At 40.7% G+C, this 26,194-nt stretch overlaps 1 protein-coding gene across 4 annotated transcripts in view; it reads right to left on the bottom strand.

The window, feature by feature from the left end:
* Nucleotides 1–398: 398 nt before the first annotated feature.
* The window catches only part of LOC112244626 (phosphatidylinositol 3-kinase regulatory subunit gamma), a 55,790-nt gene continuing 29,994 nt past the window's right edge, over nt 399–26,194 (bottom strand). For 3 of the 4 annotated variants that reach the window (XM_042308337.1, XM_042308338.1, XM_042308339.1), the window contains exons 4-16: nt 18,184–18,258; nt 17,599–17,832; nt 17,037–17,256; nt 16,297–16,382; nt 15,869–15,968; nt 15,486–15,584; nt 15,059–15,239; nt 14,335–14,460; nt 13,724–13,866; nt 13,340–13,516; nt 9,716–9,787; nt 8,270–8,443; nt 399–7,556 (exon numbers count right to left, since the gene is read on the bottom strand). In XM_042308337.1, the coding sequence (XP_042164271.1) occupies nt 7,373–7,556; nt 8,270–8,443; nt 9,716–9,787; nt 13,340–13,516; nt 13,724–13,866; nt 14,335–14,460; nt 15,059–15,239; nt 15,486–15,584; nt 15,869–15,968; nt 16,297–16,382; nt 17,037–17,256; nt 17,599–17,832; nt 18,184–18,258 (1,871 nt within the window). In that variant the 3' untranslated portion in view covers nt 399–7,372. The remainder of the gene's footprint in view (nt 7,557–8,269; nt 8,444–9,715; nt 9,788–13,339; nt 13,517–13,723; nt 13,867–14,334; nt 14,461–15,058; nt 15,240–15,485; nt 15,585–15,868; nt 15,969–16,296; nt 16,383–17,036; nt 17,257–17,598; nt 17,833–18,183; nt 18,259–26,194) is intronic. The other variant, XM_024412354.1, reaches the window with a different exon arrangement.

The raw sequence follows: 26,194 nt of genomic DNA on the forward strand, positions 1-26,194 counted from the left end.
TGTGTACAAAAACAACAAAAAATGTCTCCCTCATGTGGTTGAAATTCAATACTGACTGCGTCACAAGTCAGCCTCAGCACGAAGTCCACCAGCCTTCAACTGACAGGAATTCAAATGGAATTGACCCCAACTGACAGGAGGCTGGGGAGGGGATGAGGGCTCATAATGACTGGAATAAAGTGAATGGAATGGTACAAACACAAGGAAATTGTGTATGTGTGATGTGTCAGTGCCATTCCATTCGTTCCATTTCAGCCACTACTAGGAAACCGTCCTCCCGAATTAAGGTTCCACCAGCTACCTGTGCTGCAGCTCTATCCCCATTTATTCTCATCATAGGTTTGACTGAACTCATGGCTACATGTCAAACTTACTGAAAAAATACACATGGAGACCTCTTTCTTTTTCTTACATATTTTATTATTATTTTTTTTAAATCATTGCATCATCCTAAGGAAAGAACCGTACAGAAGTAAGAGTACCTGTTTGAGACAACTCCGAAGCAAGCTGTACACAGAAAACAAAATAAAAAATGTTGCATCTGAATTATCTAAGACAAACTGGAAAAAGATGAGAAGAAGAATAATCTTCCATACATATAGATTGTGCACACCACAACCAGGAGAGAAGACTCCCACTGGTTCACCAACAGTGCTCCCTCTGAGTTCAATTGCACTTTGGTGTAGAGTAGCTTTATCAGACAGTCTGGTTCATGTCCATTTTACCATTTTGAAAAAAGGGGAAAACATGACGCCAAATCTCGCTACAATAAGAATCATATTATCACACTGTACTTTGATTTCTCCAAAGCAAATAAAGGCTTGTCAAAATGTACTGTACCGGACGTGCATTCTACAACTGTCACATGATCACAAACACCACCTAGGATGAAATCTACATTGAAGGGTTGCAGAGATAACAGAAGTAAACGAAAGCATCATTTTTAATTGAGTCTGTTTTGAATGACAGAGAGCAAGTCAACGAATGTACTGCATTTCTCCATCTTAGTGAGACGAGGATGACCTCTTAGTGCAAAATTGAAACCCATGCCTCTTCTCATTTCCAATTTCCAAATTAAAATGTACTAGTTGGCTAAACCTCTCTCTCACTCTTGAAAAGTAGTCTGAAAACTAAAGCCTCCCAAATCATCTATGGTGTAATCTACAGCCAAAACCTAACTTGAGATTTGCGACTAACTCCAAAAAATGAATGTATTATTATAATTTTTTAAATCTCCCATTGATATCAATGCATGATGTGCAAAAACGCTAAATTAAGATTGTCTAAAGTTAGGATTTGTGTCATCAATATGTGTCAGAAACATTTATTCTAATGTCAAAATTTACAACAAAGTGTAAATAGGATAATTTTTGTCATAGGGTCAGTCTGGTCTAAAACAGAGTTCGGAACATCCGTGTGTCACAACAGGTAAATTAATGTTGGGTTTTGATTCGACAATGTCCATTTACCCACTAACATGGGATGAATAGCTGCGGTGATTTCTCTCTATCCAATAGCATAGACAGTAAGGCAGACGTGCTCAGCAGCTCAGACTTTGTTAACGTAAGACAATGCGTCTCGGATTTTTTTAAACTTGAGAAATACTGCACCAAACACCTTAGTCAGATTTCTAATTTTGCAACTAAAACATCCTCGGCCAAAAAGTCTAAATGAATGACAGATTTCTTCTTATCCTAGATTCATTCTGGGATTTTGAGGAGGGGAAATAGGCTTCCAGTCTCTAATGGGGGACAAACATTATTAACCAAATGAGGAATCGGTCAGGAAACACACCTCCAAGACTGAAATCTACCTTTTGTCATGAGAAACAGAAAAACACATGCATACCGGCCTATTCAGCATCTCCTTAATGATTCTAAGCCACCCAGGGACCATTCTGCCCTGGGTGCCTTTAAAAAAAGAAAGAAAAATATTTTGTTCTAAGCAGACGATGGTAACAATTCTTCTTTTGTCATATTGAGGGAGCACTGTTTGACAAGTAAAAAACAACATCTAAACAAAAGAATAAGCAGTCATAACATCTTCAAGTTTAAAATGACAGAGGAAAGAAATAAATCAAATCAATCGATCAGTCATTTTTAGTGACAGACTGATTGATTCTCAAACGCATACTTGCTATTTGGTTAATTAGATATCGTAAACATTTGTACTTTTCTGTATGGAGGAAAATATTCAAGCTAGCTTATTTGATAGATTCTGTACGGTTATCATTAACAAACAAAAACAAACAAAACAAACACTTGGACAGACAAATCAATTAGCTTAAAAGCCTAATTAAAAACAAACCTCTACTCAGGCACCTTAAAGGAACACTTTCTAATGCCATCATTGTTCCATGTACAAAGGTCTGTTATTCTCCGAAGGAGTGTTTCTGATCCATCTACATTTGTACCTTAACTATTGTTGTTGGCAACATGTTTGGATGGTATAAAGTATGTGTTTTCTAGTGCATTTGGGGGGACTTTATCCAATGATTAATAAATGCCCCGCTCTTCGAATTATACATTATTTTCATACCATCTCAAACACTCCCCTGGTGAAACTTTCAAACGGCCTCCTTTTGCTAAATAAAAAACAACCAGAATCTCAGACTGAGAATACATGTTCATGTCAAAATAAAAATAATTGCCACCATGATCTGAAATAAATGAAAATAAAAAAGGTGCTTTCCCCATTCTATGGACAAAGCAGATCTGTATAGGAAACTATTTTCTGCTCAGAAAAACAATCTTATCATCTTAAAAATATACAGGCTGTAGTCTAGATAGCAGCTAGTCCCAGTGTTGGTCAGCTCTGTTGTCACCACCCTTGGTAGGATAGTAACAATGGAGCTTTGCTGAAAGACACTGGTGTCAAGGCTACTGATAATCTCGACTCAGACTTGATACAAACACATATGTGTGAGTTGGTTAAATGGGGCCAAGGTTGACCAATCAGTATGATATCATCATGGACAACTAGATTGAGAGCTGCATTTTAAACATAGATGAGCCTGCCTCCTCTTCATTATAATTATTGTGGGTCAATTAAAATCAATAGAACCACAATCAAAAAAGAAGGAAAGCTTGCTGTTGATTATGATAAAGCTCAGTTTCTGGAAACTAGATAACACTTGGCCCACTGATGAAATGCTGCTGTGGCACGTCAATAGACGTGTTACCATCTAAGCTCTGATTAAATTAGCTTCTGTTTCTGATCCGTTTCCAGCATAATTAAATCGGAATATATAACCCAAAAACAATATGTCAAGATATATTTCAATATATTTCTTCCAAATATGATTCAAACCTAAATATTCATCAAACGTAATAAATGTTAATTACTTGTATTCAGTAAATGATATGGTAGAAGTATGATACCTTATTACAAGTATTTTGTACCAGAGATAAGCAATAATGGGTCATTCATCTGATCATTTTGGAGGGTGCTTGGACACATGCTGTTTCACGATAACAGGGTAAAGGACAATTCAAAGCAACTTCTGCTCCAAGTCAAAGCACAACAATGGTCAACTCACCCTCATCCCTCTTCCGCAAACCAATCTCATTGGGCACGACCACTGAAACACGATCACTGCACAAATGTTAACATTAATGTTAATGCACGTGACGTTAATGTGACTCCATGACATTCATGTAGCATTAAAGAGCTGAGGACCGACCAATTATACCGATTGCATATTAGCTAGCTTCCCTTTCATTTGGTTTGAAACGGGTCACCCATTTTCAAATGGGAAATGGGTAGGCCTGACACAATCAAAACCAGACACGGAACACAGTTTTATAGTATATACAGTTAAACAATTGAATCATGAAAAACAGCAATAATGGACATTAGTCCCTCTTGCCTCAATGTCAATTTCAAAACAGGTTCAGAATACAGGCTACTATTTCAAAGTTTGTCATGCCTCCACCCTATGTATTGTGTAAGGGGACAACAACGTTTTTTTTTTCACTTTGATTCACAAAGAAAGTCAGATAAAACATCCCTGACATGAGACGCTTAATAAAAAAACACTATCATGGCTTACTGAGCTTCACTGACATGGTTTAGGATTAATTCATACTTTGTAGACCTAGACACACTCAATTAAGGAGTGTGGTACAGGAAAGAGCACATTCACAAAATGATGGTCCGACGGACTGTAAATAAATACGTCAGTAGCTGGGTAAACTGGATCTGAATTCACAGGGTATTGATGTGAAAACACAGAAATACTGCATGCATTCAATTGAGTGCTTATCGAATGAGATTCGGCTTATTAAACAAAACGTGGTGTTGGGCTACGACTGTGTATTCACATTTCTATCCACTCTAGGTTTGATTCAATATACAACAAACCCCAAAGGAAACTGCCTCGCTCACTGAAGAGCACCAAGCAATAGCCCCAGTCACAAAAAAAATAACAAAAGAGAAGCATAACTAAACAAACAACCTCCATAACTCGCAACACACACACACACACACACACACTAAAGGAAAGACGATAACTATGCTCATTTGTCAGTTCTCTTCAGGGGTTGACATTAGTTGCCTGGCTACTCAGACTCCTTGCTCCAGCCAAACACTATGCCACACCCCCGGACGTTAGTTTCTTACGCAATAGCTCCCCGACCCGTCACCGAATGCAAATATATTCAGGGCCACCTGATTGGTCCAGAAACCGATGGGTTGGGCCAGAGCCAGAACACGTGGGTAAAGCGACGGTTTGAAAATTCCTCATTGGCTTTGACACTAATTGGATAGAGACAATCTAATCGCTGATTACTTTATTTTGCACAACGCCCCTCACCACAAATGACTTCAATGATGGTAGTCTCGGACTAAAGTATGTAGTGAACAACAGAGAAGTGGAAGAATTTAGTGCGGGTCGTCAGGCTATGACATTGGCAAATGCTTTTTAAACAAAGACTACAGTACACTGTGGCTCTTTCTACAGGAGAGAAGCTCTTCTGACATAAAGACAAGAGCTAAGTAACGCAGACAGAGAAGGCACTTCTTAACTTTGTGATTCACACTCTTTTATATCCCTCTCAAGACACCCAACTAATGTCACTTTGAGTTTAATTCTTGTCTAGTCTTCTGGCCAAGAACTGTGCAAAGCACCATTAAACAGTACCAATGTATTTATCCTTAACATCATTTTTGTCTCCAACCAACATTTGTACCATCTAATTTCCCATAACTAATGAACCAATCCACTTGCCATATTTACGCATCATACTTAATCTGTATTACCAAAAGAGCGAGAATAAATCACACTTTGAGCAAATGATCATGTTTAGAACTGCCCAAAAAGGAGTGGCCATCATACTACAAATGTTCTCAACGAATCTAAACGCAGCACTTAAATCAAGTCACCAAACTTAAATCCTCAATATCCTCAGTTCCATTACATGATGTTTCTTTAAAAGGGAAAACCATTCAATAAAATTGTTTAGATTTTTTTCTGTTGATACAGTCCTAAAATGTTTTGGGACTGTATCAAGTGGACTAATGAAAAAAAATATACCAAAGATAGTTTGGGTGGATTTTCACTTTAAGTCAAGAACCAAATTTTGGCTGAAGTGTATTCACACAAACAAAGTCTATACTATGGAAAAGGAATAGAAGCATTGGCAGAGTAAGTCCCTGAAGCCACACAACAAAAGTACTGCTCAGTACCCGTGGAGGGATTCACTCGACAGTGAGTGTGTCTGTAAATCTCCATGTATTCTTATTCACTTACTATTGTTTGTGCATTATACTGGTCTACGACATGAGACGTACACACTTAAAACAGCACGAGTACTAGGGCTAGTGTCTAGGTACTATCCAAAAGAAGGATTTACATGCATTCTGTACTTATAGAAAATCTCTCGAACCTCCGTGGTCATGCTCAAAACGGATCAGATATTTTATTTGCTACATGAAAGACATCCTTCATTTGGCTCAAGTTTAGCTGGATACTGTGCATCCTCCAGCAGTTTCCCCTGCGGGGGGACACAGTTGGAGAGGAAAGCATTCAATACTTTCTGTTTGCATGGTTACGTACAGCAAATACAGCTTTTAGACTGACAGTCACACTGCCTGTTACTGTCTGTAGATATATGGGTCATATAACATTCATCTGGGGTTTTTCTTATGTACAACAATGTTCTACAGCTCTGTGAATCAAGCTTGTGTCAAATTAAAACAACAGTCAAGCTCAAAGAGGAAGTACTGTGAGTAGTAGTAACGCTGTGACAAAAGCAAACGCTTGTGAGAAGAACATTGTACTAGACAGGCTTCCTAGAGACTAAGCCATACAGCACCGAGAGTTAAGATCCAATAGATTGATGCTCTGTGAGTATATTCACGTAGAAATAAAAACACCAAGAATACTAACAGTAATACCATAGTCAATCATGGCTACAGGCTACAGTATAAAAGAAAGCACTGGAAGCAGAGTTGGGGTCAATTCCATTTGAATTCCACTCAATTCAGAAAGTATATTAAATTCCAATGTAAAATGTTCCTCATTGAAAAGCATTACAGATCATTGGAATTGGCATTTCAGTGTGCTTCCTGAAATGACTAGAATATAAATGGAATTGACCCCAATCCTGACTAGTACAGAAATATAGAAATAAGCTTGGAGGGATTTCTCCACTAGCCATAATTAAATGAAAAAGGGAAACTTGAATCCCTTTAGAAACTGTATTCATCAATACACTATATATTTGATCTATTGTGAATATCATCTATATATTCACAATAGATCAAATATATCACATCTCTTCATAAAGAATGTATATCTTACAACAAACTGGAGGAGAGCCCACGGCAGTTTCATGGAAATTGGACTTAAAAAACAATATCTATCTATCTATATATATATATATATATATATATATTTCTAAAGCTGTAGTTTGCTCTCCCTCCCAGCACCAACCCACCCACCCCACAGTCCCCTTCTTTCCCTACACAGGCTTGTGGTCAATCAAGGCTCTCTATGGCACTTAAGCAAGCTTTTTATAGAATCTAACAGTTTGACCCTCCACCCCAGCCCTCCTTTTCAGCACCATGCATCTGAAAGCTGGCATCAACTTCCCTTCCCCAAAAAATCTATTCTACATCCAGTATCTTTACCCTCCAGACTCTCTCCTTTCCTCTCTCATTCCCTCTTGCTCTTCTAACTATGGTCTGAAAGCTTATATCATAACTGTGTGCTTATGTTGTTTTTCGTCTACGAACACGTCTATGTTTTTTGTCTCATGTTTACTGTGGCTGGTACTGTAGTACATAGTGTGCTTGATTTGCCATGCTTTAGAAGCTCTGGTCTCCATTGGGGGTCGTCATGCCATGCTGCCCCTCATCTGGGGTGCTGCTGCTAGGTCTGGGTGAGGACCGGGTAGGCCAGGGTTACATTCAGCTGGTCGTTGTGTTGGACCAGGGACTCGTGCTTGTAGTGGAGCACCAGGTCCTTCAGGGAGCCGTAAAGGTTGTAGGGCTCGGCGAAGCCATAGCCTTTGTCCGTCTTGTAGATGACGCAGTGTTTGGTGTCGCCGTCCACACTGGGGGAGACAGAGCGATTACAGTTTTATGCAAACAAACAGAAGGTCAAATGTCAAATGTTTCCTTAGTAATTAAAAACAAAAACAACATTTTAGGTTATACGTTAGGGTTGGTCTGAAGCCAAAAAATAAAGGAAATTCACAATCATCACAAGCCCCAACTTCACCCATGCGCTATTAAGGTTTCCCAGGGCACAGCTTTGACCTACTCCACACTGTAAAAAACATCCTGTTGTTTTTACGGTAACTTACTGGCAGCCAGTTACCTGTAAGTTACTGTAAAAAGGGTACAATATATTATGTAGAATTACAAAGCAACTGTAAAGTTTAAAATGTACTGTTAAACCAAAGTTTCAATGGAATTTAAGGTAGAATACTGTACTTTTTATTTTTCACACAAACTGTCTGACAATAAGTTACCGTAAAAATGACACAATTGTTTTTACAGTGCAGTAGCTATGTGGGTCTCCCCTTTGTTGTCTACTGGTGTCCCCTGAAATCAATGGCACAGTATACAATTGTCATTTGAGGGGATGCCAACAACATTACTTAAAATTGGCAAGTAAGAACAGGGATAATGTATGTGGTTTTAGTTACAACCACATACTATATTCCTACTTGCCAATTTTTCAATAGATCAACCCATCAATGAATAATCTTAGCTCTTTCGACAGACACAAAAGGCCATGTAACACATTGAAATAAACACTCACACTACAGAGCAGGCATAGGAGCCCTTCTGCGTCTGGCTCTCTCGGATGAGGAAGGTGCCGTCACACTTGTCCCTCAGCAGCTCCTCTGCCTGGGTGCGCTTGATGTCGCCCATGTACCAGGTGCCGTCGTCGTGGTGGGGCGAGCCTTCGTCCTCCTCCACCAGCCAGTAGGAGCTGTAGGAGGGAGATAAAAAAAGAAAACAGATTGAACCTTTATTTAATTAGGCAAGTTAGTTATTAAGAACAAATTCTTATTTACAACGACGGCCTACCCCGGGCCAAACCGGACGACGCTGGGCCAATTGTGCACCGCCCTTTTATTTTTTTATTTCACCTTTATTTAACCAGGTAAGCAAGTTGAGAACAACTTCTCATTTACAACTGCAACCTGGCTAAGATAAAGCAAAGCAGTGCGACACAAACAACAACACAGAGTTACACATGGAATAAACAAGCGCACAGTCAATAACACAATAGAAAAAAAAGAAAGTCTATATACAGTGTGTGCAAATGGTGTGAGGTTAGCAATAAATAGGCCATAGTAGCAAAGTAGTTACAATTTAGCAAATTAACACTGGAGTGATGATAGATGAGCAGATGATGATGTGCAAGTAGAGATAATGGTGTGCAAAAGAGCAGAAAAGTAACTAAAAACAATATGGAGATGAGGTAAGTAGATTGGGTTGGCTAGTTACAGATGGACTATGTACAGCTGCAGCGATCGGTTAGCTGCTCAGATAGCTGATGTTTAAAGTTAGTGAGGGAAAAATAAGTCTCTAGCTTCAGCGATTTTTGCAATTCGTTCCAGTCACTGGCAGCAGAGAACTGGAAGGAAAAGCGGCCAAAGGAGGTGTTGGCCCTATGGGACTCCCAATCATGGCCGGATGTGATGCAGCCTGGATTCAAACCAGGGAATGCAGTGCCTTAGACCGCTTAGCCACTCGGGAGCCCTAAAGATGGGGGGGTTAATGACTCATCGTCTTACTGGATGTCTTTCTAAATTCTTTATAACAGTTTTAGGTTTATTATTAGATGTATTTTGGTGCTGCAGACATTTGGGGAGATGGTGCAAAGTTTAAAAGCCTTTGGCCTTATAGGGAAAGACAACATGATCATTGTCAGTGGGCAGAATTGGTTGCAATTATGTAACTATGTCATTTTATAAAATGTATTTTTACAACCAGAATATGACATAAATTTGACAACAGTTTCAAATTCAACATTTACAGATGGTCAGATGTGTAAATGCCAGATGGGCTGGTTAATTTTTTGCCTATTACGGCCTGTCCAACAACTTTTTTTTAGCAAAATTATAATGGGGGTAAAATGGGCGGGTGTATTAGAAATGCCAGAACCAATTTCTGGTTCCAGTCTGCTCCTGCCCATGTACGTAGCTCTTAACAAGCGATCTAATCACTTGCCAAACATTCCTTCTTCATCACTTACTCTTCTGCCTCATTCTTTATGCCCAGCCATTCATTAATCTTCTTCTGCCTGGTCCCCTTCTGTGTCAACCACCTGCAAGACCAAAGAAAGAGAATTTGACTCTTTGACTCATGTGGACTATAACATAGGTCCCAAATGGGCCCTTACCATTTATAAAGGGGCCCTTACCATTTATAAAGGGGTTTTCTGGTGTGAATATGGCCAGGGATTGTCTCTGGGACCCCGTTGGGCATAGCACCTGGGTCGTGCATTAGAAAACCTGTCTATGGAGAAAACCTCTGTGGGTTATAGTGTGGGTCCAAAATGGGCCCTGAATACTTTTTAATGCGCTGTAAAAACGCCAACTAAATGAAATGTGGAGAAGCTAAAATAACAATGTTGTGTTAACATTTTCATGTTAGTGCAGGTTTAATTGTTTAATTGATATCATGCTGGTGAAATTCCTCTCAACATAATGTTTGCCTGAAAAGCCATTAGCTAGTGCGTGCTGTCATATTTTCTTTAAAGACTCATGCACATTCAATATTTTGAGGAGCAAGGGCATATGACAGAACTTCAAAATTCAGGCACTAAACCAAAGACTGTACAGTAAACGTTGGGGTTCTAACTCTATGTCAAGGCAAGACAACGGGAGCTGGGGATCTACAAAGTGATTTGACCGGTAAGTGGAATGGACTATATGTTATGTTTTTTGTGTGGTTAGCTAGCTAATCAGTTTTGGTATTTTCTGATGTTGCCTGGCTGCAGACTTGTTATAACTAACGATAGCTAGCTAGCTAGCTAATGCTTGGCATTGTTTCTAGTAAGCTAGCTAACGCTATGTTTCTAACTCAAGACGAGCTGAAACAATGTGGCTAGCTAGCTCAAAAATCCTCCTTGTTGTCGAGGTAGCTATCTAGCCCCGTCACGAACATACTGGGTCTTGGTTTATTGTTGAGCTAGTTCCTGTCAGTGTTGCCAACTCCTCAGTAAGGAAAGTAGCTATTGGCTGTCCTAAAAGTTGCTAAATGATGTCATCGCCTAATTTGCATAATTGGCCATGTGCATGTAATTGTGATGGACGCTGTAGGAGAGAGGGATAACGTCGTGGGAGAGACAAAAGTGAGTAAAAAACACCCTAAATATGTTTAGAACTACAAATGAGCAAGCTGCAGAGAGTGAACAAGAACCAGATATGGAGGCCATACTCCTCCTTCAGCACTTTATGGACCCCATTGTTAATCCCCGTCATAACAGAGGCATTGTCAGTCCCTATCTCCAGGAGTTTCTCTTTTTTAAGAAAACACTTCTCGAGGAAAGCCACAACAGCACAGGCTTTAGATTTGGCATCTCCTCCCTCCAACTCAACAAGCCCCAGAAAAGTTGATACAATTGTCAACTTGGTGTCAATAAAGTACCTTATCACAACCCCCAGGTACTTAGAAACCCTTAAATCCGTGGACTCATCGAGGAGGAGGCTGAAACGCTGGTAACCCACATCTGCGACCAACTTTTTCAGAAAGTATGGTGCTAGAACACCATTAATCATTTCTGTGCACTTTGAAGTGGGAAGCAGCAGTGGAGTCTGAGAAAGCAGCTCTACATACTTCTCCAGTGTGATCACATGCCAGCATGGAACAGTGTTATAGCTAATGCCATGGTGGCTTCAGACTTTATTGCAGAGTCAATTTTTTAAACCATAAATGGCAACTTGTTTTGGGTGGAGCTGTTATAAAGGCTTTGCATTTTGACTATGTTTTTGAATTGTCACGTGTTTTTTTACATCACTAAGTTTGGCGTAGAAATCAGCCTTTACAATACAGGCAGTATGCCCGGGTATCATCTCCAATAAACGGCTTCAACCAGCCTTTACAATACAGGCAGTATGCCCGGGTATCATCTCCAATAAACGGCTTCAACCAGCCTTTACAATACAGGCAGTATGCCCGGGTATCATCTCCAATAAACGGCTTCAACCAGCCTTTACAATACAGGCAGTATGCCCGGGTATCATCTCCAATAAACGGCTTCAACCAGCCTTTACAATACAGGCAGTATGCCCGGGTATCATCTCCAATAAACGGCTTCAACCAGCCTTTACAATACAGGCAGTATGCCCGGGTATCATCTCCAATAAACAGCTTCCACCAGCCTTAGAATTCAGGGTTTGATTCCCACCCCTTTCTGTATTTTTGAGTGTACAGTTTACACTGAGACATGATGAGCTAGCCAGCTAGATGTTTAGCTTATGTCACAGAGAGGCACACACACAGTGGATAAGGTGAGTAAGTGACTGAGGCTGTCTGTGTGAGTCAAATGCAGTGATTTATTTATGTGCAGTGATTTATTTTAGACAAAGAACATTTTACATTTCCATCCCGCCCTGAATATAAGCCAGGGCGGGATCAGCCAGCAGCGGCTTCCCGCATGCGCAATTCATTTGCAGTCTGGACGCGGAGGGGTGAACATCTCCTGCTCTGACTGCAGCTGGAAGGGACTGCTGTGCGAGGACTGGGTCGCCTGTGACTTCTTTGGGACGGGGATGGGGCCCACAGCAGCACCCGCTGCTCGTTGAGAAGAGTAAGAACGATACGTGCTTTCACGTCAGAGTCTCCAAAAGTCTCCAACACCAGAAAAAGTTTCTAGATTTGTCGCTAGTCGATTTTTGGAAAATGTGTCGCTACAGGGGTCTGAATAGTTGATAAATATAGCAACAATGTCGCTAAGTTGGCAACACTGATTACTGTTAGCTAGCTCGTTTTGCATGGGAGCCAACAAAAATGGCTTGCTTGCTGAACAAGCTTGCGTTAGTAGTAAAGAAACACTCATGACATGTTTGAACCACTGAGTTGACTATGTCGTTTTTTGTGAGTGTACATTTCTCAGTAGCTAATTATGCTGCCCTCGCTGTATTTATCGTCTGTTGGCTTATTCGGTCCAAGTTTCAAGCCATGTTAATTGCTACCCAGGCAAGTACAATCTGAATCAGAATGACGGCTGCCATTTGTCAGAATGCTGATGAATTGTTCAGGAATTGCTTGGCAAATGATTTGCGATTCACATGCTGTAATATGCTGGGAATGTATTATTTTTAAGGAATCAAGTATTTTGTTGATTGGAATCAATTTAAGGACTCAAGTGTTGTTTGTGGAATTTTTAGTAAAATGAAACTGAAATGAGAAATTTGGTCTCCTGCACTAACTGAACTAAAATGAATACCATGTGTAATTATTGAGCTAGATAAAATCGGCTTGTTAGAAAAGACTGTCCAGAAAACATATTCTGAATGGTCCAAAATATTAAAGAGTCTTCCAAATGAAAAACAAATAAGATTACTGTAGCCCTGTAAAAATGGTAAGGGGTCCACTTGGCTGCATTTACACAAGCAGCCCAATTCTGATCTTGCCCAATTATTGGCAAAAGTGCTGATCTGATTGGTCAAAAGAAACAGAAAAAAGAAACAGAATTTAACTGCCTGTGTAAATGCAGACATAAGGACCCATGTTGTAGCCCACGTGGGTTTTTTCCATGTCTGTCCCAAAAGGTTAACCCAACTAGGTTCTAGCTAAGAGTCCTTGGATAAAGACCGAATATAAATGTAAGGGCTGGGATAGTATAGCATTGTACAGCATAGCGTTTTCTTACACCAGGTACTGGTCCCTGATCTTCCTTAGCTGCATGAGGTCTGGTTTCAGGCTGTTCATCCTCTTGTCAATCTCTCTGTTGTCGGTTGCCTGCTGTTTCAGGTCCTGCTCCAGCTTCCTCTTGCTGTCGTGGATCTCTGTCACCCGAGACTTCAGACGCTCCGAGTTGCTCTGGATCCTGAAGTGAGTGGGAAGAAAGCTCCATAACAGTTTTTGCTCTGGGGTTCATTTGTAGTGGTCTGGTTTGGTTTGACTGTTCTTTACAATACATTGACTGAATGTTGTTTTAAAATGGTCTTAAAATACATGCTACATACATAGGTACTAGTTTGATACAGGCTGTGGTATAAATACCCATGTCACTATGAATAGGCAAAATGCTTACTTCTGGATCTCTTTGTCGTTGCCTTCACGTCGGAACTTCTCGATGGTCTCTTTGCTGTAGCGCTCCTGAGTCTCACACTGCTCTTCGAAGATCTTGATGGTCTCGTTGAAGGCCTCGATGGCTGTGCGCTTCATCTGGAGCTCCTGACAGAGACACAAACGGGATCACCTCATGACAGTTAGGAGGCATGTGATTTTCCATCATGCCATTTTCACCAGTTCCTTCACATCATTATTTAGAGGAAGGATACAAAAAAGACAAATACAAGACAAATCGTTTTGTGACAGAGCTTGAGAGGGGTGGTCCAGAAGTCAGTAGTGTGGACTAATAGTCTCTATACAGTATAGTAAAGCAATAAGGCCCGAGGAGGTGTGGTATATGGCCAATATATTACAGCTAAGGGCTGTTCTTAAGCACGATGCAATGCAGAGTGCCAGGATACAGCCCTTAGCTGTGGAATATTGCCAATATGCCACAAACCCCCGAGGTGCCTTATTGCTATTATAAACTGGTTACCAACTTAATTAGAGCAGTAAAATAAGTGTTTTGTCATACCCGCCAATCAGCATTCAGTGCTCGAACCACCCAGTTTATAATAAGCAACATAGGACCTGTGAGGTACGTGTGTACTCCTCGTAGAGCACGTCGTACTCCCAGCTCTTCTCCTGGTACTGCTCGTGGTACACCTTCAGCTGCTCGCCCACCGCCTCAGTGCTGTCCTCCTTCACCAGCTGCTCCTGAGGAGAAATGTTAGCCAGGGCCATATATTTAGAGAGTTGGGACAACTTTTAAAACAGTTCGTCATGTTAGCGCCTTTGAGCATTCCATTTATACATTCATGACGAGAATCTTGAGCATAGCATTGTTAAAAATTCAGAAAATTCAGTGAACTGCTATTGGTCAACATTGCCCATGGGGAGCTAACATGGCTGACATGGAATGTAGTGTCATGTAAATGGATCATAATGCAGAAACCTCAATATCCTAACTCTCCAAATATATGGTTCTCACGTCAGCCAACAGTCAGTGAGAATACTCACCAAGCAGCCACTCAGGATGGAGGACAGCAATACAAATTCAGCAGGAACTGTTTTCTCCATTTTGGTATCAAAAGTTCAATGAAAAGGCCATTCCAACTTGCATTCTAAATTAAATGCATTATCCTGGAACTTCAGGTGCCTAAATGGCAACCCCTCAGATATTTCACAAATATGACCATAGTATCAATTACAAGAGGGTTTTGTGTAGCCTCAAGAGAGGTGGGCCAGCAAAATAATTTTTCATTTTCATGGACAATTATATGTTGTTCAGTTGTTGTTCATGTAGTGTATGTACCTGCTGGAATTTGGAGACGGGGTAGAGGAGCCGGGTGTCCAGCTTGGCGTTGTACTGGGCCAGGGACTCATGGCGGTAGTGGTTGATGAGCTCCACCACCGTGATAAAGGTGAGAGGCTCTGAGAAGCCATAGCGACCTTCCCGGTGGCAGACCTTGATCAGCTTGTTGTTTCCGCCTTTCCTGTGGAACGGTTGAGAAATCAGTCTTAAGTCCTTTAGAAAGTAGTTCCAGTTCTTTCCTTAATTTTTCTTTTTACTCTGCTGAGCTACAAGGGTCCCAACTATCGCAATAGCAAACATTCCACATTCAAAAAGGAGATAGAAAATGATACACAGAATCAAGTATTCACAGAGGTTCAGGAATGGTAATGTTAATGGTCCTGTTGACATAACATCTATATATAATCTACTGGGGGCAGCCTCTCACCTGAGGGTCAGTGTGTACTCTCCCTCCAGTTTGCTGGAGGCGTCACGGACCATGAACGTCCCGTCAGGGGTGTCTCTCATCTTCTCATTCACTTCCTCCCTGGGAACACAACGGCACAGTTAGAGGCATTTGGGAAGTCATGAAAGCACCACATCCTTCACAATACAACTTAATCACTTGCACGCAATTATAATAGGCTGTTCAATGTGTGCAGAGTATCCTATACTACAATCCACAATAATGTTTACTATAATCCTGTTTTAATCCACCCCAAAAATAAGTACTATAATCCTAAATACTAAACTATAGGCCTACTATTTTGTTGATGTATTAAATGATTTCATTGATGTAGAAATGCTATTGTTACATGAATGGCTCTTCACCTGGAGATTTCACCCCAGTACCACTCCGAATCACTCAGTATGCTGCTCTCAGTCATGGCTGGAGTTGTATCTTTGACCTTTACTGGCATGGCTGGTAGAGCTACACATAAACAGAGATGTTCATTAGTTAGGAAAGGTTTTGACAAGCATCACAGTTAATTAAAATAATACATTTAATTCAAACCTACAGATCCTAACATATGAAACACACAACTTTTTGACGGAAACATTTCATCAGTCTGCACAAATCAGCACTAACTAATTAAATGACCAAACAAATGCAAACTACCATTGCAAAACAATTGAAAACAAGTTAAGCCAACAGTAAATACATTCCATTCTAGAAACAGTATTTCCATCCATTCTAGCTTCTATATTTATTTCTATGGAGCCCTCCATTTTGAAGCACTGCATCTATCCATCAATACCTGGGTGCGGGACTTCCTGTCCTATGGCCATCTCCATCAGAAGCCTCTCCAGTGCCAGTGCAGGGAACTCCTCCCCCACCTCCCACCTGTCAATCAACAACGGCAGGGAGTCAGACACATGGTCATAAGATGCTCAGTCAACGGCAGGTCATTCAAACACATGGTGCTGTGCAGGAAGAGGAAAAGCACTCGACTGCAATCTGTAGTAACAGCATTTGGCCTTATGGATTTCCACTGGAGTCGCACGAGGGAGCGAGGTCTAACGGTCACATCCTTCACTCACCCAGTGACGTTAGATCTCATCCTCGGTCTCAAGAGGATATCGCTGGCTATGTGGTAACTCAGCAATCTGACACAAAATGGCTGCTGTATATTACCAAGTTAGGTGCAAATACACAATGGTGGGGTTTGATGTTACAGTAGTTACCCAATGCAATGTAAAGTGCTTTGAGACCTAGCTGAAAAGCAACTAAAAATAAGCAATCTATTAAACTGCTTGCACACCGCACACACCACCAAACGCTGATTGAAAATGCCAAATTGGACAACAAACACCAACCAACACAGACGAGCAGAGGCCACAGACTCAACTCTGTTCGTTGGTGTTTGTCTGGGTGATGTGAAAGTGGCTTTATAACATTGTAAAAACAACCAACTTAAGAATGTTGAAGTGTGTTGGGCTTGTTGACAGTGTGCAACCTCCTTTACTCTTATGTTAGATTAGGGATTCTCCTACTCACCCAGTGGCAGAGCTGTGCCGGATCAGCAGCGGCCCGAAGACCAGACCCAGGGTGTGAAGGTCCAGGCCATTAAGATGGGAGGTCTGGATCACCTTACCCAGGTGTGTGAGCAGGTAGTGCAGGGTGAGGTGGTGATGCAGGGACATGCTGGTGGCCCTCTCCAGGACCAGGCTCAGCTCCCTGCCTCCACTGCTGCTCGCCGCCACAGCCTTGGACCAGTCTGTGGGAGGACGGACACCACATGTGTTATGGCAGCCCGTTACACACACACACCTGCAAGTGCACACACAAACAGGAACTCTCTCAACACACACACACACACACACACACACACACACACACAACACCCCGTTCTCTTTCTCTCATATGCAGACAGGCATGCACACCGTCCCTGACATCACCAGGGAAGCAATACATGTTACAACATTTCTGGGATGCCTGTGACTAGCTCATCCCCAGCACTCCACACTGGGCCTATTTCCTCAGGCAGGAGGGGGGCACGTGATTGACTCGCCATACAATTTATCTGTTTGCTCGTTCGGATTTGATGCGATTCTGTTACTTGCTATTGCCTGGGTCTGTTTCGTCGGGGCTGGGGATGGGTTGGTGGGGGGCACTGGTTGCGCACAAGCAGGGGTGAGTGAAATGTGGCATGTACCCGCGGCGCCCTGCTGCAGCACAGCCTGCAGGTCTGGGTAAACACCGGGGGGGATGACGGGGGACGGCAGCTCCCGCAGGTAGCGGAGTAAACACTCCGACACGGCGCCCACGTCACTACCAGGCCCCGACTCCACCTCTGGGGAAAGAGGTGAGAGAGAGAAACAGTCAGCGGGTCTGACCAAATGGATTTAATTCAATCAGATTTGTCACAGATTTGCTCCCAATGCTTTCCCTGGCATTTTGAACGCATTGCATGATATTCATACATTTATATAGGATACTAGCAAGTTGTATCCATTCATACACTGGGTGTGAGAAAAGTATGAACGTGCATTACTTATACAAGTAGTACAAAGAAAATGTTGTCACTGCAAATACCCCCACAAATGTAACAGTCAGTCAAAGCTCTTCATTTCAAGGATTAATGACACATCACTACTAATTCTAACAGAACAAATACAACTGAAGAGTGATAATAATAACTCACCCTCTCTCTGACTCTGTGTTAGGCCATCTGAGGCAGATGCGAGACGTGTCCTGTACAATGTCTTGCAGTCCAGACCTGCAGACGAATCAAGATGATTTGAGATGTTAGCTCATCGTCCTTCTAAAAGAAACCCTCTACAGTATGCATGACAGACAGACAGGTCACATTAAATGTAAAGACCCTAGGGATGTGATTATGAATACACTCTGGGGAGCTAAGATGGAGGAAAGCGGAAGAGAGACACCTGTGTGGAAGAAACGGTCGCAAGACGTTTCAGTTTGAGGAACTGTTTTAGTCTACATCCCAAATGGCACCCTATCTCCTATATATTGCACTACTAAGTGTCATGACTTTGGCCTGGGGGTAGGTTTATGACATTCATAAATACCTCTTCCCCCCCTTTTTCCTCTCTCTACCCTACTGATGTGGAATTTGAAAACCCCTTGGTTAACATAGAGATTCTGGGAACATTAGAAAGTGTGGGGAAATGAACTATATTCTGGTAATCCGACCAATTGAACATATGCGGTGGTACTTAATGAATATGATGTCAGTTCGGTTGTCATCTGAGACATTCTCATCAATTATAGGATGACATAAACTCTACAGTGGAAAGTCTACACATCAGAGTTATCGGATTCACATGGAATTGTTGTTCAATTTAAATGTTTGAATATAAAATGATTGGTGAAGAGATGAAATGTAATTTTAGCTTCCAAATGAGATTTGGGTTTTCATAAGGTTAGGGCTCTGCTCAATCAGTGAAGAGACATGGGTTAGAAAACTTTTCAAACACACCGTTCTCGCTCCACTATATAAAGCCTTGACGAAAATGTAACCTCCTGTTCCAAGTACGTGAGGTCTGCAGCCTTTGCGTTAAAAAGGACTAACATGTCAACTACAGAACTAAGCCAACCTCAGCGTGAGCTTTGGTTGCGAATGGTATGAACTTTGAACTCTTATTCACTACAGAAGTGATACCTCCTAGCCGTTGAGTTAGCAACAGCAGCTGCAAACGCGGGCTAGGAAAGAACAGACAGAGTATTCCGTCTACCACACAACGACGTTACTACAACGTATCCAATTGACCACCAGAGACATTCTTCAAAGGACAAAGGACTCGGTTTGGCAACACGGCCTTCCATCTATCACCAACCTACCGAAGCGCAGCTCAGAGTAAATATTTATTGCATTTTCCTTTTCCAAATGGGCGGTAATTTAGAATGCATAAGATACTGTATTTACAATAGCACAGCTTCTCCCTTTGTCCGTCAGTCTTACCGCTCTTTCACTCAAACCCAGCCCCTTTTCTTTTGTGTAACCAGCTGTCATATCTGTTCCGCCCACTAGGGACGTTTTCCTTTATGACGTAATTTGTAATCTAGGTACAGTGCCTTGCGAAAGTATTCGGCCCCTGTCACGTTCTGACCTTTTATTTCCTGTGTTTTGTATTTAGTTAGTATGGTCAGGGCGTGAGTTGGGTGGGCAGTCTATGTTTGATTTTCTATGATTTGGGGTTTTCTATGTTTCGGCCTAGTATGGTTCTCAATCAGAGGCAGGTGTCATTAGTTGTCTCTGATTGAGAATCATACTTAGGTAGCCTGGGTTTCACTGTGTGTTTGTGGGTGATTGTTCCTGTCTCTGTCTTTGCACCAGATAGGACTGTTTAGGGTTTCACACGTTCCATGTTTATTGTTTTGTAGTGTTCATGTGTACATTTACATATTAAAAGAACCATAGACACTTACCACGCCGCACATTGGTCCTCTGATCTGTTTCGCCTCTCCTCTTCGGAAGAAGAGGAGGAAATCCCTTACAGCCCCCTTGAACTTTGCGACCTTTTGCCACATTTCAGGCTTCAAACATAAAGATATAAAACTGTATTTTTTTGTGAAGAATCAACAACAAGTGGGACACAATCATGAAGTGGAACGACATTTATTGGATATTTCAAACTTTTTTAACAAATCAAAAACTGAAAAATTGGGCGTGCAAAATTATTCAGCCCCCTTAAGTTAATACTTTGTAGCGCCACCTTTTGCTGCGATTACAGCTGTAAGTCGCTTGGGGTATGTCTCTATCAGTTTTGCACATCGAGAGACTGAAATTTTTTCCCATTCCTCCTTGCAAAACAGCTTGAGCTCAATGAGGTTGGATGGAGAGCATTTGTGAACAGCAGTTTTCAGTTCTTTCCACAGATTCTCGAAAGGATTCAGGTCTGGACTTTGACTTGGCCATTCTAACACCTGGATATGTTTATTTTTGAACCATTCCATTGTAGATTTTGCTTTATGTTTTGGATCATTGTCTTTGTTGGAAGACAAATCTCCGTCCCAGTCTCAGGTCTTTTGCAGACTCCATCAGGTTTTCTTCCAGAATGGTCCTGTATTTGGCTCCATCCATCTTCCCATCCATTTTAACCATCTTTCCTGTCCCTGCTGAAGAAGAGCAGGCCCAAACCCTGATGCTGCCACCACCATCTTTGACAGTGGGGATGGTGTGTTCAGGGTGATGAGCTGTGTTGCTTTTACGCCAAACATAACGTTTTGCATTGTTGCCAAAAAGTTCAATTTTGGTTTCATCTGACCAGAGCACCTTCTTCCACATGTTTGGTGTGTCTCCCAGGTGGCTTGTGGCAAACTTTAAACGACACTTTTATGGATATCTTTAAGAAATGGCTTTCTTCTTGCCACTCTTCCATAAAGGCCAGATTTGTGCAATATACGACTGATTGTTGTCCTATGGACAGAGTCTCCCACCTCAGCTGTAGATCTCTGCAATTCATCCAGAGGGATCATGGGCCTCTTGGCTGCAACTCTGATCAGTCTTCTCCTTGTATGAGCTGAAAGTTTAGAGGGACGGCCAGGTCTTGGTAGATTTGCAGTGGTCTGATACTCCTTCCATTTCAATATTATCGCTTGCACAGTGCTCCTTGGGAGTGTTTAAAGCTTGGAAATCTTTTTGTATCAAAATCCGGCTTTAAACTTCTTCACAACAGTATCTCGGACTTGCCTGGTGTGTTCCTTGTTCTTCATGATGCTCTCTGCGCTTTTAACGGACCTCTGAGACTATCACAGTGCAGGTGCATTTATACGGAGACTTGATTACACACAGGTGGATTGTATTTATCATCATTAGTCATTTAGGTCAACATTGGATCATTCAGAGATCCTCACTGAACTTCTGGAGAGAGTTTGCTGCACTGAAAGTAAAGGGGCTGAATAATTTTGCACGCCCAATTTTTCAGTTTTTGATTTGTTAAAAAAGTTTGAAATATCCAATAAATGTCGTTCCACTTCATGATTGTGTCCCACTTGATGTTGATTCTTCACAAAAAAATACAGTTTTATATCTTTATGTTTGAAGGCTGAAATGTGGCAAAAGGTCGCAAAGTTCAAGAGGGCCGAATACTTTCGCAAGGCACTGTATAATTCATTCTGTGTATATGTAATTATGTGTGATTAGTTAGGTATTTAGTAAATAAATAATTAAACCCAATTTTGTATTGCTGATTCAACTTGTTAGCCAGGGTTCGTGAAGATAACCAAGAATTTACAACTTTCAGATGAGACTGAATTAAGGTGATGATTAATATTGACTGGTATTGATGTAAAATATTACTAGGTCTTTAAAAGTTTATTTGGAAGATAACAGCTCTATAAATATTATTTTGTGGTGCCCTGACTCTCTAGTTAATTACATTTACATGATTAGCTCAATCAGGTAATATTAATTACGGAGAAAGGATTTTAGCATGTCATATCACTTAATCTGGCAAAGCCAAAGACACGACATAATGCACTATGTAGGGAATAGGGTGTTGTTTGGTACACAGCTAGGTGATTCTTGATAACTTGGTATTACTCTTGGTCAAGACAAAAACTATTTATTTTGTAATGGATAAAATCTCAAATGATTGACTGTTAAATTAATCATCAGATACATTTTTACATATTTTCCAAGACCTCGCATTTTTTAAAATCTCATTACCGCAACGCTTGTAAAGTAAGAAGAAAAAAAACATTGGATGGTGAAAATGTTGCAAATTGCCTAGATACAGGAGTTATTACGACTCGAAATGAAAATATACTTAATAGATTTACTTTATTTTTTTATGACATTTTTGTTATTTTCTGTTTTAAACTTAGTCATATTTAAAGTACATAAATATAAAGAGCAAATTACATTTTTTGCACAGCTCAAATAATTTGGATTTTGTAATATTATTCTAGGATTATTTTATCATTGATGCATTTTGGTAATGAGATCTGTGTTACGGTAGATGAGACCGCATTAAGGTAATGAGCAAATGGTACTTCATTAAGAGCAAAAAATATCATTTTTAACCATCTGAAGAATTAATAAATTAATAATTAACTCCACACCACATCCCAACCCCCTCCCAGTACTTCATGTTTTTTGTGTTCTTTAGGAGTTAAGTCTGCCAGAGACTTAATTACATTTCTATTTATTTTTTTGGTACATGTGAAATATGGAAATTAAATCAAATTCAATTTCATGAGTCACTTACATACAGTCCCTCCCTATTTGTCTAATTACATAAACAGCTAAACTCCATTAGTATGCAATTACAATGCAATAGCATGATTACTGTGTTACTAGTGTAGGCTAACTACAGTGTTACAACCAGTGCCTAAAATAATGCTAATCACTAATGCTAATTGCTAACTAAATGCCACTTAGCTAAATAGCTACTAGCTAGGGCAAAGCAAATGTTAGCTCGAATACAGGTTGCTACTCATGATGTAGATCAGCATGTTTGTGCAACGGCATGTTCTGAATCAGATAGTCAATTCTACAATTTTTGTCTAAATGTTATTCAAATATGATTAGGGTCCTCTGGGAAACACCAACCAACACGTTGGTTCCCACCCTTTCATAACTCCTACCTGGCTTTTTCATTTGTTGTCATGCTAAACACCAACCATAGAATGATTATTATAATCCTATCTCTATGATTACAACAGTTCACTCAAATGTTTTGATATATATCGCAAGTCAAATCACGATCTTTGATTTAAAAATTGCCCATATCATGCAGCCCAACTAATAACCTGGTAACTTTACCAGTTTATGCAAACATTTTGTGGCACAGAAAGGAAAATGAATATCTTCTTCAGGAGATGCACTTAAAAGTAAATAGGTAGGCTATATATCTTAAAAATCTATTTTTCTGCTGCTTGTAAATTGTATGTGGTGCTTCTAACTTTTCTACCAATGAAACACAGTGCTACCAATTACATTTTTTAAATTTAGAGCCCAGGTTTCAACACAGGTATAAAACCAATGTCATGTGCATTGTTATCAAACCTTTCTGTAAGGGCACAGGAGCCATCAATAAGAATCACCCAACACACAGCTGGGTGATTCTTGCTAACTTGGTATTACTCTTGGTCAAATTTGAAAAGACCCAAAAACATTTTTTTGTAATGGATAAAAAACCATCTCAAAATCGGGTAATGATTTTTTTAATACACATTTTCTAAGACCATGCACAAAATAACATCTCATTACCATAATGCATGTAAAGTTAGAAGAAAAACAACATTGCACGGTGAAAATGTTAAATTGTTTTAATTTCCTAAAGATACAGGAAAGTTATTACAAAACATTATCAGAAAAAAAATCGGACATTTTGATGAAGTATATTTTCATTTTAGCCCGTTCTCATTATCGTAACACAATGAGAACTGTACTCCTCAAGCAGCTCTGGATTTCTGTTGCTCTTTATGCTTTTCCACTGTAGCTTTTGATGCAGTCCTCTTTCTTTCCTTATCTGCCAATCTTAATAACTAGACATTTAGATTAAATCACATTATGTTAATTAGACTACATTATTAAAACAACCCCTAAAAGGAGCATTACACAAAAAAATGTAGTTGGTTAGATATTTTCATACCTCAAATGTAGTTGTAATTCACCCAAATTACATTGGCACATTGGTTTCCTTACCCTGTAAGCAGTTGATGGACAAGATAGCAATGCATGCTTTGATTTTGTTTAGCATTCATAGCACAAAACCAATGCAAGTGGATATCCCTGATAAGCAAGTTCACGTTCCATGTCCAAATCATCCCAAAGTGTAAAATGGATTGTACAGCTCAATAAAGATACTTCAAGATGATTTGGAAACTAAATGCGAAAAAATGCTAATATCAAGGATATTCACTTACATTGGTTTTGTGCTATAAATGCAAAAAAGTTGGAGACAGTGACCAGATAAACAAAACCCAAGCATGGATTGCAGTCTTACCTCGTTCATAGACTGCTGACAGGGTAAGAAAACCAATATGTCCATTGTGTGAACTATCCCTTTAAGTCCACATGCCAGGCCATTCATTGTGTAGCTACATCTATATGCATGGTGTTGAGGCATACAGCTGGCTCTACACAAATAACTGGCATGGGGTGTGTGTTTATCTAGTGAAAAGCATGAGCTGGCGTACACCCAAAACAGTTAGTAGAGATGCTGACTAACAGTGAGTAAACTGTAGGTTATACAAATAAATAGAGTCTCACACTTTATATGAGCTCCCAGTAATGTATTGGGTAAACCACCAACAGTTAGGCATCAATGTTCCCTCTAAGCTAGCCCGAGACCGCCGCGCAGATCCCCCGGGAGAGAACTTCACTCAACTTTCTTGTACTACATTCCTAGTCGATCATCAAACATTTCTGTAAAAAAAAAAAAAAAAATGATAAAGCCTTGTGTTCCAATTTAAAAAACGGATGGCTCATATGACCATGTCTGCAGTAACGTAGCAGGCATAAAAGAAAGCTACAACAAAGTTTATACTGTAAGATGTCAAAACGTTTAAAACCATGGCTAGAGAGAGACTGTCAACAAAAACAGCAGAGATGCTGTTTTTATGAGTGAGTTCATGTTTAAAGTTCTTACTCAGCACTGTCAACAAGCCATAAAATATGCATTCTTCCTATTTCCACTCAGTGCTACAACAAGCACTGCAGCAGTAATGAATGAGTAAGAGCGTATCTATGGGCTTGAGGATGATATTATTAGCGGCTTGGGTCTTTTTTTTAATATCAAGGAATATTTCACTTTCTCTGCTCATAGGAGTAACAACGTGAATTTGTTCATGAGGCAGAAAAAAATACGGTGGGACTCGAGTTTTGCCATCAGCTGGAAGACGGTGTCCCTTTAGTCAGTGGAGGAAAGGGAGAGCGGAGGGATATTAAGAAGCGAACCCTCAGTCTGCTGCTCTCGCCGTCCCCTGAGAGTGACCATCAGCTGGAAGACGGTGTCCCTTTAGTCAGTGGAGGAAAGGGAGAGCGGAGGGATATTAAGAAGCGAACCCTCAGTCTGCTGCTCTCGCCGTCCCCAGAGAGTGACCATCAGCTGGAAGACGGTGTCCCTTTAGTCAGTGGAGGAAAGGGAGAGCGGAGGGATATTAAGAAGCGAACCCTCAGTCTGCTGCTCTCGCCGTCCCCTGAGAGTGACCATCAGCTGGAAGACGGTGTCCCTTTAGTCAGTGGAGGAAAGGGAGAGCGGAGGGATATTAAGAAGTGAACCCTCAGTCTGCTGCTCTCGCGTCCCCTGAGAGTGACCATCAGCTGGAAGACGGTGTCCCTTTAGTCAGTGAAGGAAAGGGAGAGCGGAGGGATATTAAGAAGCGAACCCTCAGTCTGCTGCTCTCGCGTCCCCTGAGAGTGACCATCAGCTGGAAGACGGTGTCCCTTTAGTCAGTGGAGGAAAGGGAGAGCGGAGGGATATTAAGAAGCGAACCCTCAGTCTGCTGCTCTCGCCGTCCCCTGAGAGTGACCATCAGATGCAGGCACCGTCAGTAAAATAAAAAGCTAATTATTTAAATGTACAGTACCAGGCAAAAGTTTGGACACACCTACTCATTCAAGGGATTTTCTTTATTTGTACTATTTTCTACATTGTAGAATAATAGTGAAGACATAAAATAACACATATGGAAATAAAAACCGAAATACCTTATTTACATACAGTACCAGTCAACAGTTT

The sequence above is a fragment of the Oncorhynchus tshawytscha genome, linkage group LG28, assembly GCF_018296145.1.
Source record: "Oncorhynchus tshawytscha isolate Ot180627B linkage group LG28, Otsh_v2.0, whole genome shotgun sequence".
NCBI classification, from domain to species: domain Eukaryota; kingdom Metazoa; phylum Chordata; class Actinopteri; order Salmoniformes; family Salmonidae; genus Oncorhynchus; species Oncorhynchus tshawytscha.